This window comes from Lepus europaeus, chromosome 7, assembly GCF_033115175.1.
Source record: "Lepus europaeus isolate LE1 chromosome 7, mLepTim1.pri, whole genome shotgun sequence".
Classification (NCBI taxonomy): domain Eukaryota; kingdom Metazoa; phylum Chordata; class Mammalia; order Lagomorpha; family Leporidae; genus Lepus; species Lepus europaeus.
Window position 1 is genome coordinate 34,031,651 of NC_084833.1, and position 19,106 is coordinate 34,050,756.

The 19,106-nt window shown below is 39.1% G+C and overlaps 1 protein-coding gene across 1 annotated transcript in view; it reads left to right on the forward strand.

Annotated features, from left to right (window-relative positions):
• Positions 1 to 19,106, forward strand: part of DCDC1 (doublecortin domain containing 1) — a 513,960-nt gene that overhangs the window by 255,017 nt on the left and 239,837 nt on the right. The window contains exons 11-12 of the mRNA XM_062198052.1: positions 14,153 to 14,254; positions 18,298 to 18,461. Of these exons, the coding sequence (XP_062054036.1) occupies positions 14,153 to 14,254; positions 18,298 to 18,461 (266 nt within the window). The remainder of the gene's footprint in view (positions 1 to 14,152; positions 14,255 to 18,297; positions 18,462 to 19,106) is intronic.

Genomic DNA, 19,106 nt, shown 5'->3' on the forward strand with positions numbered 1-19,106 from the left:
CCTTCCATTGGTATCTCTACATGGGGGTTATATTGTTTAATGTTGGTACTGAAAATGCAAATCTTTGCTTATCCTGAAGAGCCAAAGGAATTGAAAAAAACCAGTCTTTGAGATCTATAACAACTAACTTCCATTCTGCAGGGATTGCAGTAGAAGGAAGTCCTGTTGTAAAGCACCCATAGTAGGCATAGTTCTAATTATTTCTCTTAAATCATGTAAAAGTCTCCATTTTCCTGATTTTTTAGGAATAGTAAAAATGGGTATATTCCAAGGGCTAGTAGTTTCCTCAATATGCCCTACTTGTTGATCAACTAATTTATGTGCATGTAAGAGCTTCTCCCTGCTTAGGGGCCACTGATGCACCCATACAGATTGATCATGAATCCATTGTATGGGCTCGGCATGAATTAATGGAGAGGCTTCAGTGACCCCCTAGAAAAATCCTCAGAATTGCCGATTGCATGCCGATTGTTTTTTGGCTGAGTCTCAGCAGGTGCAGTAACTCCATGACTATGATTCCCCAGCCTCTGGCCTGATGAATAACCGTATCTTTGCATTATTTCCCAACTCGGGGAGCTGTGAGACACATCAGAAGTACTTGTAAAATAAATATCCTCAGTGCTTAATTTCAGTTTCATGGCTGAGAGCAAGTCTCGATTCTATAAGGTGGTAGGAATATCATTTAGATAGGGCTTAAAATAGCCTGATTTTTCTTCAGAGCCTACCCATGAATGCTCTTTTGCACTTTGGTTTACTAGGGTAAACCTAGTAACTCCCTTAAGTTTACATTATGGGGTTATGGTCTCCCAGCATGTGGCCAGTCAGCAACACTTGGAACAGAGATGTCGGTACTTTATCTGTGAGGCCTCTGATTCTTTTTCTATTTACCTTTATGATCATTTGAGGTCTTTCTGAAGAGCGAGTCTGAGTCCAAAGCACTTGTGAAGTACCTGAACTGCCAAGTTCCTTACAGAGGCTTTTTCCTAATTGAATGTAAAGTAAAATTAGTAATTGTGCGATTCTCATGCCTAGTTGTAATGTATGAATACTATTTGACTTAGCCGTTACTTCAATCTCCCCTTGAAAATCATCAATGACTCCAGGTAACACTTATAAGTTTTTCATAGTGAGTCCACTTCTTCCAATAGTAAGTTCAACTGTTTTGGGTAGAAGAGGGCCACATATTCTGGTAACAATGGCTTGGACTCCTGGTTCAGAAGTTAGTACTGCTGAGATGGAGCAGGGAAAGTCCAGCCCTTTACTATGGAGTGGCTCTGAAGAGAGAGGCGATCCATGTGAAGTCTGAGCCACATATGCCCTCACTGGTTGACGGGCCAGGGCGTGTCCTGCTTCCTGTTTCCTAAAGGCTGAGCACATAGAGGAATATTGCCTTCGATGAAATTTAGATCTACATTGATTTGCCCAATGATCTCCCTTTTTACATTTAGGGCATAACCCTGGAGTAGTAGAAGGGTTCATTGTTGCTGAATTTTGTCTTCAATCCTTTTGAAAATGTCTTAATTTACAACAATCAAACATTTCTTATGGCTGACATTAAACGTTCCTTTAATAGCGGATGCCAACATTGCCTGAGTATGGCCAGAACTGCCAATATCCTGAAAAACTCTAAAAAGTCTGAAATTCCTCCTGTATTTATTTATGGATGTCATAGCCTTTTTACAATCTTTCACATACCATTTGCTTTATCAACATTTCTGCAGCCTGATTCTGTGACACCTGTCTCTGAAAGGCTTGTGTGAACAGATCCACAAATTGACAATATGGTTTGGTAGGACCTTGGAGACATTGAGAAAAGGACCCCTGAGGGCTGTCTTTTTCTTAGTCATCTAAGCCCTTTGGGCTGCTAGGCTGAGCTGTTCATAAGCTCAGAGATCATAGGTTAGTTAATTTTAGCATCTCAAAGGTAATTGGAATATGATTTCTCTGATTAGCCTGTGCTCGTTCCTGAAAAATATCTGCTAAGCTAGACTTCCAAATCAGATAATCTCCTCCAGCCAGTGTCGCTTTGGCTAACATGATGATCTCATGGTGGGAGTGTCACTCGACCTATGGTTTCAATCATACTTATGGTAAAAGGAGTAGTAGCTCCATTCTGTAGCACACTATCTCAAAGAGCATTTAAAGACTTAAAATCCAAAGTTTGGTGCAAGCCAACTGTTTGACCCTTAACCTGTGGGACAGGCTCTTTGGTAAGAGGACATGTAAGATGGGCATGATCTTCTAAATTAACTGATTGTAATGCAACTTGTAATGGGGTAAGTGAAACTTGCCTAGACTCGTTAGTAGACTGAGCAAAAAGACTTGTAGAAGGGAATGGAGCTTTGGGGTGGGTTTGGCTAGGAGGCTCCTTTAAGGACTCCAAGATTTGTTTTATTAGACCCCAAGTATAAAAAACTATAACCGGAAGAGAAGCTCCACTCCTATGAGCCTTTTCTTAAATTTCCCCCTACTCTATCCCAGCACTTAGGATCCACAGTACCTTTTTCTTGGGAACCAAGGATCACGCTTAACTATAGCATCTAAGAGTTCTTCCAATTTAGTGTCTGATATTCTAGCTCCTGATTAGTTAATCATACATTTAATAATTGAATATAATGTTTAGCTTCCTGAGATTGACATTGCCCTGTTTGTTGCCCAGGTTTGAACAACATACAACTACTTGCATACTCACGGTTGCGACTCTGCCGAGCACCAAGGCTGCCAATCGCCTTCTGTCATTTCACCTTTTTCTGTCTTTGCTTGCAGCAGGCATTTTCTCCTGGCTGTTTGTAGTTTCACCTTTTTTCTATTTTTTCCACTCATAGCAGACCTTCTCTTCAGGCCTCACATTGGGCACCACTCTACTGTGTCCAGCATGGCAGGGTGTCAGGTTAATCTGAAAGAAAGAGAAACAGTGTTGCATACATTAAGGAGGCAAGCTCAGATGAAAGAATTTAATGTGGGGAACCCAGGGGACACTGTCCACTGCCAAAGGAGGAGGCAGAAGCAGAGGCCCAGATGTCTGGTTACTCCAAGTATTTGTTATCAACAGTGATATGATCGGTTAATCATAAAAATCATGCAGTTTCGTGAAAACAGGATTTCACGAGGAAGGAGTTTAAACGTAGTGAAACAGGGAACAATGGGGAGTTTGGGTGTTTACAGGAAGGACTGGTTTGCTTGGAAGCTGGGAGAAGAGGACAGTCACAATGTGGAGGGGTCCCGAGGGGGGCTCATTATTAACTGGGGCAAACGTGCCACTTGCTGTTTACTGGTCCCTCAGCATTTCCTTAGCTGCCTCAGCATCATGTCAAACGACCTTTGCCATTGACATAACTCCACTGATCACCTTTGCAATCTGGCCAACCATGCCTTCAGCAGAATTCAGGCTGTAGGGTGGCCTCTGAAATGTAGGCCTTCATCAGAATTCAGGCCATGTAGTGGTCCCAGATAATTTACTTCCTCTCCAGTGGGGCAGAACTTGCCACAGTGTATCATGTTGTAGTAATTATAGAATCTGTTCCTATCAGATGCCTGACCAAACTTTAAATTCTTAATGGGTGTGGATGAACTGATCTTCCTTTGGCACCCTCTAACTCAGTTCCTCTAATTCACTATGGGCATAGCAGGTACTATGCAGAATGTTAGATGGTATATCAATAACCAAATACATTTTCCACTTAAAACTTCAAGGCATGACTCTAGTAAGACTTACTTGTTTTGTTTTCTATTCATTTTCACCTTAGGCATCTGATAAAAAATTGAATGGTAATAATCATCTTCCTAATCTCTGTTTGATGATTTCTGTCATTCTGCTAGGATGTATGTACTTTTGAAGAACAAAAGTAATCTATTGTAGCTATCATCTTCTCCTAGCGTAATGATTCTAAACCAGGGACTGGAGGCAGGATGTGATTCAAAATCCCCTGGGGTGCTTTAAATATTATACATGGTGGCCTTCACCTCTCCACTGAGCATTTCATCCTCATTATACCTTTCCTTGATCATCTTTAAGTAGCAAACTTTAGTTGGGTCTTAACATTAGAAGGTTAATTTTAAAAGGATACATTATGTCTTTTTTTTTTTTCATTTTGTCTTAATCCCATTTTTGCAATCACATGGTATAATACAGTGTAAAGTTTAAATGAACATACAAGATAAAAGACTGAAAACAGCCTAAATGTAGGTGTGCCTACTGCTATGGGAAAGTTCCTTGTTTAAATAAACAACATTTGGCCAGCGCCACAGCTCAATAGGCTAATCCTCCTCCTGCGGTGCTGGCACCCTGGGTTCTAGTCCCGGTCGGGGCGCCGGATTCTGTCCCGGTTGCCCCTCTTCCAGTCCAGCTCTCTGCTGTGGCCTGGGAAGGCAGTGGAGGATGGCTCAAGTCCTTGGGCCCTGCACCTGCATGGGAGACCAGGAGAAGCACCTGGCTCCTGGCTTTGGATCAGTGCGGTGCGCTGGCCGCAGCATGCCGGCCACAGCGGCCACTGGGGGGTGAACCAACAGTAAAGGAAGACCTTTCTCTCTCTCTCTCTCTCACTGTCCACTCTGCCTGTCAAAAAAAATAAAATAAAATAAGTAAATAAACAAACAACATTTTGAAAACACAACATAACAACACTTGAGGAATTTTAGAAGTTAATCACCTGTAATTGCATGGTTCCTACATGACATTTTCTCACTTCACATGGCATTTCCGTTTGTACTCATATGCTCTCATAGTCATAACCAGAGTGGGCACTGCTTTTATGCTCTGGGATATTCTCCTGCCTTCAAGTCACAGCACATTTTATGTAAATGCTATTTCTTATTGTTTTTACCTTCAATAGTTATACTCAATGTGCATCACAATCTATGAAGCCCTTCAGGCAACAAGTTTTTGGAGCAATTTCTCACTGTTCCAAGCCTTTTCTTACGACATATCCCCTGTCACCGCCACCACCCCCAACCACTATGAGAACATCTGCTGTATCCACGGCTCAGTGACTTCTGTCTTCCTAGTCCTGTTCTTTCCTTGCAACTCCTCCTCCTCTTCATCCCCATGGAGATGCTGTCAGAAATGTTAGCATTTCCCTGGGAGAGCAGGAAAGAAAGGATTGATAGGAAAGGGTATTAGCAAATCTGTAGGGGATGGTGGGTGGAAAAACCACTATGAAGGTGGGAAATTGTGACAGTGAATTGATGAGCAAGAGGCTGTGACGTGTGAGTAGGTGGGCAGAAGCACGGGGGAAGGAGTGGAAGAGGGGTACAAGGGTGTCTGTTCACTGGAATTAGTGCATTTCACACACAATTGGTCAATGATGCTCTGTGGGTTGCCTTCCATTTGCTGACAGTAGAGGCAGATCTAGTTTCCATGGGGTCTGGATCTTGTAAAATTTGGGAACCAGAAATTTACGTGGAGTAGGGGCTTTCTTTAAATTAAGTCTGAAAGAGATTTTTCTTTAGAATGAAAAAGTAAATCACAATGGGTTAAAGAAGCCTTGGAGATTCAGGTTCTTCCTTCTGGATCTTTGTAAGGCAGCTGATCAGAAATCCATAGAAATACTTCCTGAATGGTATCTGATTCTCCTCCCCACCCGTGACAACTTCTAGAACTTCTAGACCTGGAGAAAATAAGGGGTTTGATGCTTATTCTTCATTAGCTTCACATAAACTCACTCTAGCTGTGAAAATGGGAAATATTAAGGACTTAGTTACTTGGATAAAAAGACTCAGGGAGCTATGATTTGGAGATTTTTTTAAAGCATTCTATTTTATATTGTTTGGTTATAGTATCCTCTTACAGTGCAAAGAAATTCAAGCTTTGTTAAAGAGATAATTCAAAGATACAATTTTAAAGAAGATCTTTGTCCAGTATCTTCTGGGTAGTATACATCCAACAATTTTTATTCTGCCAGTAACAGAAAGAATAAATATTTTAAGTGAGTCTCCAAGGAACTCCAAAGCTTATGAAATACATATTGTACACAAAGCATTGTGCCAGAGAGAGTGGAAAGATGCAGATAAGCATGGAACACTGTTTTGGCCCAAGCCTATGATTGTTTTCTTACAATTAGAACAATATAACTCCTTCTGAAGACAATAAAACTAAAGTATCAATCATCTCAGCTTTGTATTACAATCCCATCATCTTATCCTTTCAGATTTGTTTACATTTAGAACTATTTGCCTGATAAAAGATGCCTTGGCCTTACCCGTGCTGTGAATACTTGAATTTACTCTGTCAATAGCACAAGAGCATCATAAAACCATTTGAGATTTGCATTCTATCTTGTAGTCATTTCTAAGTTTAAAATTCCCCAACCATTCATTTAGATTAATGGGAAGTTTTAAAAAAATTTTAGGAATCTATGGAATCATTAAATTAATAGGAGAAAATAATTGAGGACACTTATCTAGAATATTGTGGCAAGATAATTTGATGGGTGGGCATGTGATGACCTCTTTATTGGTCTGCACCATACATTCCATGTTTCCCAAGTATGTTTATAACCCCAGAGCTGCTCTGCTATTTTACCCAAGTTATTTCTGTAAGCATTGAGAAGGCAGGTTTACAGTGTTCCCCAAGTGCAAACAGTAAAACATGACAACTTGACATTCATTTGGAAAGGAATTGTGACTACAGTTGCAAAATTGGAATATTCAAGGTTATTGTAATTTCAAGAATACTCATTAAGCATTGGGCAAAATGTGATGGAGATAATCACCTTGCATATGTGAATTTTACGATAGTAGGCAAATATTGGACTGTCCATTTTAAAGGTAAAGAAACTGAGACCCTAAAAGATGCCTTCTAACATCTCATAGGATAGCTAGGTAGGAGCAGGCATGAACAGCTTTCACTGACTCTTTTTTCTGGTGCTCCTTTCCATCTTGCCCCTGCCTCCTCCTATACCTCCACCCTTCACCCCCTTTTTAGGGAAAAAAAATGCATCTTTTGGAGAAAAAAGGCCAGTGTGTTCTCACTAGCCTATTTTCTGACAGGCATCTGCAGCCAGGTATAAACCTCCACGTGGAGGAAGACACAATCTTCTTTCCCTAGATCTGCTGAGGAGAAAAACAGCGTCTGTGTCAAAATCAAGGAAGAGCAATTGGTCCGGACATTAGCTCCCATGCAGTGCCTGTTGTAATGAAACAGGCTTTCCTTGTGCAGTCCTGACATCCTAGAAGGTGCCCAGAGAATTGCCAGGTGGGCAGTCAGCAGGGAAAGTCCACGGGCCAGAGCTGTATTACTGGCCCAGCAGTTACTCAGACTAAATGCAACCACTGAACCTTACTCTTGCAGGCACACACTGTCTCTCAGGGAGATTGTCCTTCTCCATAGCAGTTAATTTGTTTTTACCTCTCAATTAGCTTTTTCACAGAGTGTTTGATATGCTCAAGTAGTTGATATTCTCTTTCTACATATGTTCCTGTTCCCTGGATTATCCACTGACATCTATGTTAGCCCAACTCACCATGAATATTATCAAGCCTAGATTTTTCATTTGAACCTAAATGAATGCAGATTTTCTTGTAATCACAAAATGAAACATTTACACTTAACTAAGGTTTTACCTATAGTTTTGATAATATTTTATGATTTGAAAATGGACTAGTTCTTTTAAAATGTATTGCTATAGATAGTAGGTTCAGTTATTCAAAGTACTCATTCATATTAGGGGAAATTGTATTTACAGGTATATGAAATCTAAAAAAAAAACAAAACAAAACAAAACTGAATAGCATTAAAAACACATATTTTCATCCAAAGGTGAGAAGATGATCTCTAAGGTTGAGATTTGGGAAATGTCTGATGAATTAGTGCTTATTTAATCATGTAATGTTCATTTCTTCTAGTAAAATAGAATGTGAGGGGATGTGACTTTGTTTTTCTCATCAAAACCCTTCTGACTTTCTATAAAAAGGAAATTTATAGAGTCCAGAAACCTCTAAAAGCCTTTATTTACAAAATATAAGTATACAATACAATAAATTATACTTAGCCAGTGAAATAGCCCACATGAAATAGAATTTCAGGCATTAAATTAATTTAATCAAACTGAAATCCTTGTTCCATTTCTCTTTGAGATGTTCTCATTTATAAGTGGTTTAATGACATTACTTGGCTTTGGAAATGACAGGCAAGCAAATTTGCCTTGCTACTGTTATCTAGATAATTTTCAACATTTTCATATGGTAAACTTGGTGAGAGTTATAACTGGAAACTATTTTTGTAGACTGCTATACCTTCTTTTGGAAATTCTACTTTGTCAATAGACAGTAAAATGTGGTGTGTGCAAAAAGTCCTTAAGAAAAACACTATAACAACACCCTGAAATGTAACTTGAGATGCTTGAGAGGATGGACCACAGGCTCAGTCTCAGAGTACCTGTGAAGCCCCAGAGGCCCATCTTACAGGCTTCTCTGTCTTCCACTTCTCTTGTCCTTTCTTTTTTTTTTTTTTCAGTTTTTTTTAACTTTTATTTAGTAAATATAAATTTCCAAATTATAGTTTATGGATTACAATGGCTTCCCCCCCCATAACTTCCCTCCCACCCGCAACCCTCCCAGTTCCCACTCCCTCTCCCATTCCATTCACATCAAGATTCATTTTCAATTATCTTTATATTCAGAAGATCAATTGAGTATGTATCAAGTAAAGATTTCAACAGTTTGCACCCACACAGAACATAAAGTGTAAAATACTGTTTGAGTACTAGTTATAGCATTAATTCACATTGAACAACACATTAAGGACAGAGATCAAATGATCAAAGTATGATTCAGTGTTAAATTCAACAAAAGTACTTTGCTAAAATATCTATAGGAATTTCTGTTTTTCAAAGTACTTTATAATAATAATCTGTTCTACTTAATCTGTATTTTATAAAAGGATAACTAAACCTCCAAAAAAGTCATCCTACTACATTGCATTTACATAAAATGTGCTGTGACTTGAAGGCAGGAGAATATCCCAGAGCATAAAAGCAGTGCATGATGCTAGGCAAACACATCAAAGAAAGGACTGTACTGACTTGTAACTCCTCATTCATGTCAGCTTTCTCTCTAGAGTTTCAAGCTTGGGTCACTCTCCCTATAAAGTCTTCATAATAACAAAAATTCATTTTGCGGTCTGTTGCTATTTTTATACTTTGACAAATACTGCATACCAGCATACTGTAAAACTTTCATGGAAAATGCACATTATGAAAAAACTACACATGGATTTCAAAAATTTTATACCAAAATATTTTTTAATTTCATTCTCCATTGACTTTTTAGTGTACCATCATCCAAACAATCATTTATATTGATTTATTTGCCCTTATAATAAAGCTACCCCTGCCTGCAGAAGTCAAGTTTCAGTAATATTAGCCTAACTACATATTTTGTTGAATGACCCACTAGTTAAAAAAAAAAGTAGCATAACTCTAGAACAAATATCAGAAAAAAAAAAAACCACATTTCTTGCCATGTCCATTGTTAATACTCTGCTTGGAGCCAGTGTCATCCATTGCTCAAATTACCTTTGCCTTCTATAATCAATTATCAACCTGGAAGTCCTATTGATTCTTTAAAAAACTAAATCAGGTCCTGTTTACTGCTGTGTTTCAAGACTTCCAATGATTTCCCATTTTACTCTCCACTCTACCACCCCACTCCCTGGATTTTGTGTTTACCTTCTGTACTCTATAACTTTACTTCGGTCTAATCAGCTTCCAGATGGTTCCTTGATCATGTCCATTGTCTTTGCTCAAGCAACTAGCCTTGCTTGCGTTTTTTTTTTTTCCCCCCAGCTATCTGCTTGCTAACTCTCTTACCTCTCACATCTCACATACATGTTTATTTGGTCATTTATTCCTATAAAATTGTAAATGTAATATATTTTAATTATATGTGTTTAAGGTCATTATCTCTTTTTCACTCTAATTTCCTCTCTCTCATGTTATCTCATGTACAAAGTGGCTGTAGATATTTTCAAAGTAGACATAAGGGTAAGTTGAGTTGGAGCTATGTTTAGTTTGGGCATAGTGGAATGTAATTAGTGCTTCGAAGTTACATCTCTGTATAGTTAATTTTGGTGTTGGAAGATGGTTCTAGGAAGATGGCAGTAGAGTAAATTTTTTTTTTCCTATCTGAAATTTTTATTTATTTACTTGAAAAATAAAGGGAGAAAGGGACAGAAGGGAGGGAGAAGAACAGGTTTGCTCCTCAAATGTCCATAGAAGCTGAGGTTGGCCCAGGCTGTGGCCAGAAGCCTCAAACTCAATTCCAGTCTCCCATGTGTATGCATGGATCAAACTACTTGAGTTATGACCTGCTACCTCCAATAGTGTGCATTAGCTGGAAACTAGAATTGGGAGCAGAACCTCAGGCACACTATATGGGATGTGAGCATCCCAAGTGGTATCTTCACCACTACACCAAATGCCTTCCACTATTGGTTTTTGCCTGCACTAGGGTGCCTGACTCTAAGAGTATGCATGTGTAGATATGTGTGTATGTGTGTGTGTGGTGGGGGGTGCCAGGGAACCATTTGGCACAGCAGTTTAAACACTGCATAGAACATCCATATTTCATTTTAGAGTGTCTGAATCCTGCAGATTTCAATTTCCTGCTAATGTCCATCCTGGGAGTTGATTACTCAAGTAGTTGAATTCCTGCCACCAACATAGAAGACCTCAGTTAAGTTCCTGGCTATTGGTTTTGGGTTGACCCAACACTGGCTCTTGCATGCATTTGCAGAGTGAGCCAGCAAATGTGAGATCTCACTTGTCTCTCTGTTTTTCAAGCAAAATAAACAAATAAATAGATAAATAAGGAAGTAAATTTAAAAATGTATATTAAAAATGTATGTGGGTGAGTGATGGAGAAAAAACATGGAATGAAAGTAATGAAGTCAATTAATTTGCAGAGCATTCTTCCATGTTTACAGCTCATTTTTTAAAAACCTGATCAAAGTTTTCCCGAATTTGACATCAATCCTAAGATTTTAACGAAATCACTAATAAAGTTGTGACACTGAAATAAACTTTTCTAAGCAATAATGGAAAAACAATTTGATTCACCAAGCCAAAGTAAAGATCAAGTTATCTTTCTGGTCTCTTTAGAGAAAATGTTATTGAATATTTCATATGTAGCTTTGCGTTCTTTTTCTTGAAGAAGACAGCAATTTGTATGAACCTCAGGCCCCACATGATCCAGGTATGACCTGATCATGCAATATACTTTACTTATTTGTTTAGTTGATTGTGTATTGTCTGTCCCTCTCTAACCCAGCAGAGGCTAAGTCCCTCAAAAACGTGATCTCAGTTCACTGATGTGTTCTAAGTACCTGAACAGTACTTGGCACAAGGCAGGCTCTCAATAAATATTTGTTGAATGACTGCATTGATTTACATCACAATGAAACATGGGTGTTAATCTAATTTAATCCTGCTCAAGAAAAGTCAATGTGAAGGAGAGTAAAAAGACTGCAGTGCATGGAAAATACCTCCCTTTTCAACTCTACTTTGTGTAACTTGGGGCATTGAAGTAAATTCCTAGTCCTAGGTGTTGTTTCAATAATCATTAGATACCATGGTTTTCAATAGGCTCTGGAACATTATTTTTTAGGTTCTATTACCTTACTCCTTGGGACTCAAAGCTAGCCTCAGCTGTTTTATTTGGCATCATCCCACTCAGGGGTGAGAATTTAATTTTAGAGCCAGGGGGAGGTTGAGGCTATGCAGAGAGCCACTAGGAAGCCAGTACAACAGCCTTTTTTTTTCCTCTTAAGCGAAGAATCAGACAGAAGGAAAGTAAAGGCAAACTATTTTTTTATTTCCTTATATCATCAATAATAGAAATCTCTCCCTGTTTATTTAAATATTAGACATTAGAAATAAAATACTCCTCAGGCAAAGTAGGGAAAAATATAAGATGTGCATCTTTCTAAAAATGGGCTTATAAATATGGAGCTTAAAGACCAGAGCCAAGGGGGCCAGCACTGTGGTATAGAGGGTAAACCACCACCTGCAGCACCAGCATCCAATATGCGAGCCAGTTCGAGCCAGTTCTGACCCAGCTCCCTGCTAATGTACCAGGGAAAGCAGTGAAGGATGGCCCAAGTGCCTGGATCTCTGCACACACAAAGGAGACCCAAAAGAAGCTCCTGGCTCCTGGCTTTGGCCTATCTCATCTCTTGCTGTTGTGGCAATTTGGGATGTGAACCATTGGAAAGAATATTTCTCTCTCCCTCTCTTTCTTTCTGTAACTCTGACCTTCAAATAAATATATGCATCTTAAAAAAATACAGACCAGAGCCAAACCTTAAGAAAAAAAGAACTCAAGATTTCAATTTGGAGGAATTTTAGTTTTGCAAACAGCTGAAACACATTAAATTAGTAGTGGAGGCAGGCGTCTTTCCACTTCAACACCCAACCTTTTCCTTATGACAAAATACCTCTTTTTTATGCCATCATAGCATTTTTGGAGGTCATCACTGATTTCTGTGGTTTTTGAGAACACATTTCTGGACCCAGAAGGGCAGTTGTATTATCAGTAGTGAACAACACAGTGATAGATATTGACCAGATCCTCTCTGCTTTCTCAGTTTGGTAGCTAGCATTTGCACTGCTGTTTTCTAGAATTTATTTGCTGCACCTGACTCCACATCTAGCAAGTCTCAACAAAGGGATATCAATAAATTCTCCAATCTGAGTTTTTGTCAACACTAATCTTGCAGAACACATACCACCCAGAATTGTGACATTCATTGCTAAATTTTGCTGTTGGTAAAGAATTTTGTTCCAGATTAGGTACCTGAAGAGATTATTGGAACCATAAGATTCTTTCACATTGTTTCTTATCACTTTGCAGACAACAGCTGAGTTTACCAGGTTTCTTGCAAAAGTAGAGAGATTTCTGGTTCAGAATTGCATCTTTACTCAGAAAAGTAATTTTAAAAAAAATTCCTGTTAGGCACAGATAACTGTAGTGAATGGAATATCAATGCTGAGAGCTGTAATGTCCCCACTGGACTATCAGTAGCTCGAGGGAAAGCACTGAGTGGAATGAAACTTCTAATCTTTGCATTATTGCACTGAAAAGAAAAAAAACATTCTTTTTTGCCTTTTACACATTACAACCCAAACCAGCTCAAACAAATTAATTAAAATTTGAGCTGTCTCAAAACTTAAAGTGCAGTTTTCTTCATTTTTAAATAAGCTATTCTCCTAAATTTGCTTCTCTGAAAACAGCAGTAGAAATACATAAGGTGACTGCACCAATATGATAGACATATGGAAAAAAAAAAGGAAGAAAAGAACTTTTAAGGGAAAAAAAATGAAGAGCCAGGATTTAAATTATTCATCAGGCCTCCCCAGGCCTGCTTCCTTTCTTGCTTGGTGAATGGCACACCCTGCATGGATCCTCAGTGTGGTCAGAGGGGTAGTGTTCACTCTGGTGGAGCCGTCCTGTTGGGACTGGTTTATTTGAATCCTTTTGACCAGAACGTTTGCTGGTGTGTTTTTTTCCCCAGCAAGTGTTGCATAATGCAATGTTATGAATTCTATCTCTGTTCTCAACAACTTGTTGGATATATGCACTTAAAATGGATGACTTCCATTTTACTGTTATGCAATAAATCTGTCAGGTTGAATTTCCTTTTCGTGAGTCAAAAGACGAGCTGAACATTGATATATTTTAAATATAAGTCAAACATTCCTCATGTAATTTGTGGTTTTATGTTTTTCCAGAAGAATGAAGTGAGCTAGTTAATTGGTTGATAGCTGACCTTTCTTTGACACTTGTTCCATTTAAGCATCTACTGTGGTCAGTGATTCCTCTCTTAATGTCCAAGTTTTCTTCTATTTTAAGACTTTGTGTAGAGAATAATAGCCAGTCAGACACGACACTAAAACCAAATGGCGAAACAAGGATCTTTATACAATTTTTTTAGTACTATTAATTTAAACTGCCAATTGTTTACCCACATGTGTTCGTACAGTCAGTTCTTGCTTTGCAAAATTCTTACATGCACAACTTTCAGTTGACATGGTTCTGTGCAAAGCAAGAACTATCTGCATTTATACATTCATACATATAGATAACATGTAAGATACATATAGCACATATATTTGTGTGCATGTATTTATTTTTATTTTCGAATATGCTTGTTTTTCAGGTGTTTGAAAATGGCAAAGACACTGGCGAGATCTCCGTTTGTATCAGTATAAGAGATTTGTGTTCTGATAGCCCAACTCAAACTAGCAATCTGATGGAAAGAGTGAGTTTACTGACTGTTTGTGACTGACTCGAGGTGTCCTCCAAGTTACTTATAGTTAACTTAGACAATTACATCTTAAAGTTGTTTACAACATATCAGCCATTTGCTGGTCTGTAAAGAGTGTATTCCAAAGCTTGAATTCTGGATCCCTTTGGCTATCACTGTTGCGTCCTCCAGGACCCTTCCCTAACATCATCAACCTCTGTCCAGCTTTTATTTGGAAATCTGTCTACACTGGGCTCTGGTTTTGATGCATTAGTTTTCTCCTCATTTAAAAAGAAGTCACATGATATTCCATGGAGGATATACTCTGAGTCTCCAGGGGTAGAGAACCTTTTTTCTGCCAAGGGCCATTTGGATGTTTATAACATCACTTGTGGGCCATAAAAATTATCAGCTTAAAATTTAGCCCACTATAAATTTATTGAATTTCGAGTCCTGTGTTGTAGTTGCCTTGGAAGGGCCAGACCAAATGATTCTGTGGGCGTTATATAGCCCGCAGGCTGGATGTTCCCCACCCCTGCACCCTGAGTGGTTTAACTTGCAGCCTTGGTCTTCTTCCAGTGTTCATTGTGAGGAAGCCCAGCTGGTTTATCTTAGACACTCTTACCTTTGCCTATTTTCCAGACAATTGGGATGTTTCTCAGGCAGAACCAACCCGTTAAGGGTCTTTATTTTGGGTCTTTGTCTTGCATAAAAGAACACTGAACACCCTGTTGTTTACAAATTGGGGTTATGCGCCCGAGTGCACATCAGTGTTTTGGGCTCTGTGGCTTTGCTTTTGTTCAGAAGCTTACTCCCTTTTCTTGCCTTCAGTTTAGCACCCTTGGACTTACCTCTCCCTGGTGGTGTCCATTACCTGACCTTTACAGGCAATCACAGATGTTACACATGAATCGGGAGGCTCCGGTTGGATCATTAACTGGACCCTGAAGAGACAGAGGGAAATACGACTTTTATTGAAAGACCCAGGGACTCGGCTGACTTCTTTTTCAACCATCACATCCCTGATTATTCAAATCACCATGCTAGAAAAGCCTTCCTAGAATTTTCCACCTCTCTCTTCCCTTTTTCACATACAGACATTTTATTTTTGGCTTCATACTACTATCAAAGGTGGCATTTATATTATCTTATGCAGGAATATATTATTCTATAGAAACTTTTTGTCTCGATTTATGGCACACCCTAAAATTGTGCTTTACTTCTATATGCAAGCAATTCTGGGGGAAAATATTTGAATTAGGGGCATTGTAAAGCACTTTGAGAGATCCCTTGTGACACCGAAGCATGACTTTTCCCTTGTGTGGTCACTTGTCTCAATCACTAGCCTAAGGTATTTCACACTCATCAGGTCCCTGCACAAATTCTTATCCTCTAAAGGCCTGGTGATGATAGCTTTAAAGATAAACGGGTGAAGATTATCACAATTTTTGGTTGCTACAACCCAGCCCTAACCAGTGGCCTAAAGATGAAAGGCACAGAGGCCCTTACCTCCTGTAGGCTGTTGAATGCTCATCTTTGAACACCTAATGTGCAGTCTTGTCACCAGGTTGAGAAAATAGAGATTGCAATGCAACTCCTGTGAAAGTAGATTTGGTTAAGTGGTCAGGTACTCACATCCTGTGTCAAGCACGCACCCTATCCTTTGTGCAAACATTTCTTTCCTGGATCAAGCCTTAAATATTTTGTATCTTTCACTTTCACAAAAAGGTGATGCCTGTGAAGCAAAATCCCTATGATTTAAAATGATCAGCATTACATGTTTTCAGAAATAATAACGAAGCAACAGAAGTAAGTACAAGGACTGAGACCACACAGAAATAAAATGTGGAGCTTTGGAAATACAATCTGTAGATTTCAAAAGTATGTTTGTCTTTCTAATGGGGGGATCCACAAATATGGTTGATTGTATTTCTATACAATAACATCCTATATTATTATTATTTTAATGGTATTTTAAATACTATTCTAAACCATCGTGTATTAGAGCTCTAAAGAAGATATGGATTATCATTCTTTTTTTTTTGACAGGCAGAGTGGACAGTGAAAGAGAGAGAGAGAGAAAGGTCTTCCTTTGCCGTTGGTTCACCTTCCAATGGCCGCCGTGGCTGGCGCACCGCGCTGATCCGAAGGCAGGAGCCAGGTGCTTCCCCTGGTCTCCCATGGGGTGCAGGGTCCAAGCACTTGGGCCATCCTCCACTGCACTTCTGGGCCACAGCAGAGAGCTGGCCTGGAAGAGGGGCAACCGGGACAGAATCCGGCACTCCAACCGGGACTAGAACCCAGTGTGCCGGCGCCGCAAGGGGGAGGGTTAGCCTGTTGAGCCATGGCGCCCTCCGATAATCATTCTTAATTCAAAGGATGTGGCCATGTTGAATAGGAAGTATTAAATTAAGAGAAATTAAAAAGAAAAATACCATCATCTTTAGCCTTTCTGAGCCTCAAGACTAAAAATCTGGCTACTAATGAGATGATGAAAGCACTTAAGTTGGAAATACTAATTTTACCTCTAATTAGTTCAGAAACTATTTCTTTAGGTATACTATAAATATAGTTGCTCGTAATTAGTCAGGAGTTTATAGACCATCAGTAAAATGCCTGAGATGTATGGAAGTTTCCTTTCTTTCCTTGAATCTTGACATTTAGCATTTTGCAATATCCCTTCAATGGGGATTAATATAAAGATACTTTTTTTTAATAAAAGGGACCTCTGAACAACAGCTAGGCAATAAAAGACAATAGCCATATCCATACCCCTGCAGGGATTATAGAATAACAAGAAATTGTGAGACTCAAGAACTGACAAGGGAGAAAAGAAAATGAAACTTGTGACAGAACGTGAAGAACAGAGTGCTGGATAGTAAGGGGTGCAGATTAGGAAAGAGTAGAGGCTGGAACACTGAAACAGAGGTGATGGATGAGAAAGAAAACAATGTCTTTTAAAATATTATGTATGCCACCATTCAGTTAGAGGTACTTTACATTTGAAATATACCTTAAATTAGAAATACCTTGGGGCAGGCATTGTGGCATAGCAGGTAAAATCACTTGAGATGCCTGCATCCCATATAGGCACCAGCATGTGTCCCAGCTGCTCTACTTCTGATTCAGCTCCCTGCTAATGGCGTGGGAGGGAAAAGCAGAGGAAGATGGCTCAGTGTTGGGCCCCTGCTACCCTTGTGGGAGACCTGGAGGAAGCTCCTGGCTTTGACCTGCCCTAGTCTGGCTGTTGGAACCATCTGGTAGTGGACCAGCAGAAGATTCTCTCTCTCTCTCTTTTCTTTCTCTGTCACTCTGATTTTCAAATAAATAAATAAATAAATCTTTTTAAAAAATAACTATCTTGATAATTTACAGAATCTCCATGTAGGATAGAAGCAAACACCAACAATGTTATTATTTAAAACATTAAATTAGAGCATTTCATTTTTTACACTTCAGTGATTTCTTATTCGCAACTTGAAAACATCCATTACTGAAGATGCTCACAAGCTTTTGTGGGGTTTTATAATTAAAATGCATCCAGGAAGAGTACTTCTGAGTGAAGCAACTTGGGCTGAAAGTCATATTTATTTTTGCAATCTTGTAAGTGGTGAACTGTTCTACTGTTAGTTACCGGAGGTTAGTTGGGAGACAGAAAGATTGCCTAATGTAAAACTTGAACCTGGTGGGGAAGCCCCTAACAAAATGTGTAGCTCAGACAAGAAAAGCATAACCCTTATCAAAGAGGAGTGTTACCGTGTGCAGAAGCTAAATGCTCTTTCTGTGAGACTGTCACATCTGCTTTCAGTCCCTGTGCCAAAGGGTCAGAGCTCAATCACAAGCCTGTGGCACCCCCTGCTGGTTAAAAGCCCATGCTCATTTTGTTACTTTACACTGAGCTAAACATTGCTGTCATTTCACACTTCTTTTAACATTCTATGTGAATTTAATTATCATTTGTTTGGACTTCATTTGTTTCAGAGTAGAGACACTTTATTACAGATGTTCACATTTTAGGTTATCTCTTCTTCTTCATTCTCCCTCCCCACCCCCACCAGTTACTTCTCAAGATTCATCAAAGGCTTCAAGGTTCTTCCATCAGCCCACCGGGCCTCCATTTTTCTTCAACCCGGCTTTTTGACGAGCATGGTCAAGAAATTAAGAATCCACTTTTGCTGAAGAATGAGCAAAAAATTTGGGTCTCTTATGGTAAAGCATACAGGTAGGAATGAGGTGTTTATTTTCTGTCTTTAGTCTTTCCAGGGTGAATTTAAAAGGAAAGTTGAGATGCCAAGTAGCATCTTTTATGATTTTTTAATCATTTTGAAATCCAATAAAATTTCAGGGGACATTTTTGCAAGACAGTATTGTTTTGTTTGTGGAATATTCTCTCTCTCTCTCTCTCTCTCTCTGACTTTCTGTCTTAATGCCTTGTCATAGTTCTTGAAGTCTGCCTGTCAGCACAGCAAGAGGGATTTGTTCATGTCTGAGTAGTCACCTTAATGATAGCAGATGGAAACGCCACGGGGGGCCCAAGCCCATCACACTGTCACTGTCGCACACTGCCCTGACCTGCTTCCACTCCTCTATTTTTTTGTCCCTTTTTAAAGGAGAAATGGATGGTAATTGAAAAGGATCTTAAGCAAGATTTATGAAGCTGTAGACAACATGATTCCCTACTATCTCTCTATGTTTTCACAAATAAAGTCTTAACCTTTTAAGCACCAATGACAGGACAGCTAAAGATAAATTGGTAAAGCTTGTAAGCCCTAGCCTATCAAAGTTATATTCCTCAAAAGTGTCTTACATTATCCCATAATAATTACTGGTTATTGCTGAGCATTGCGTACATTTTTGTAGATTGGTA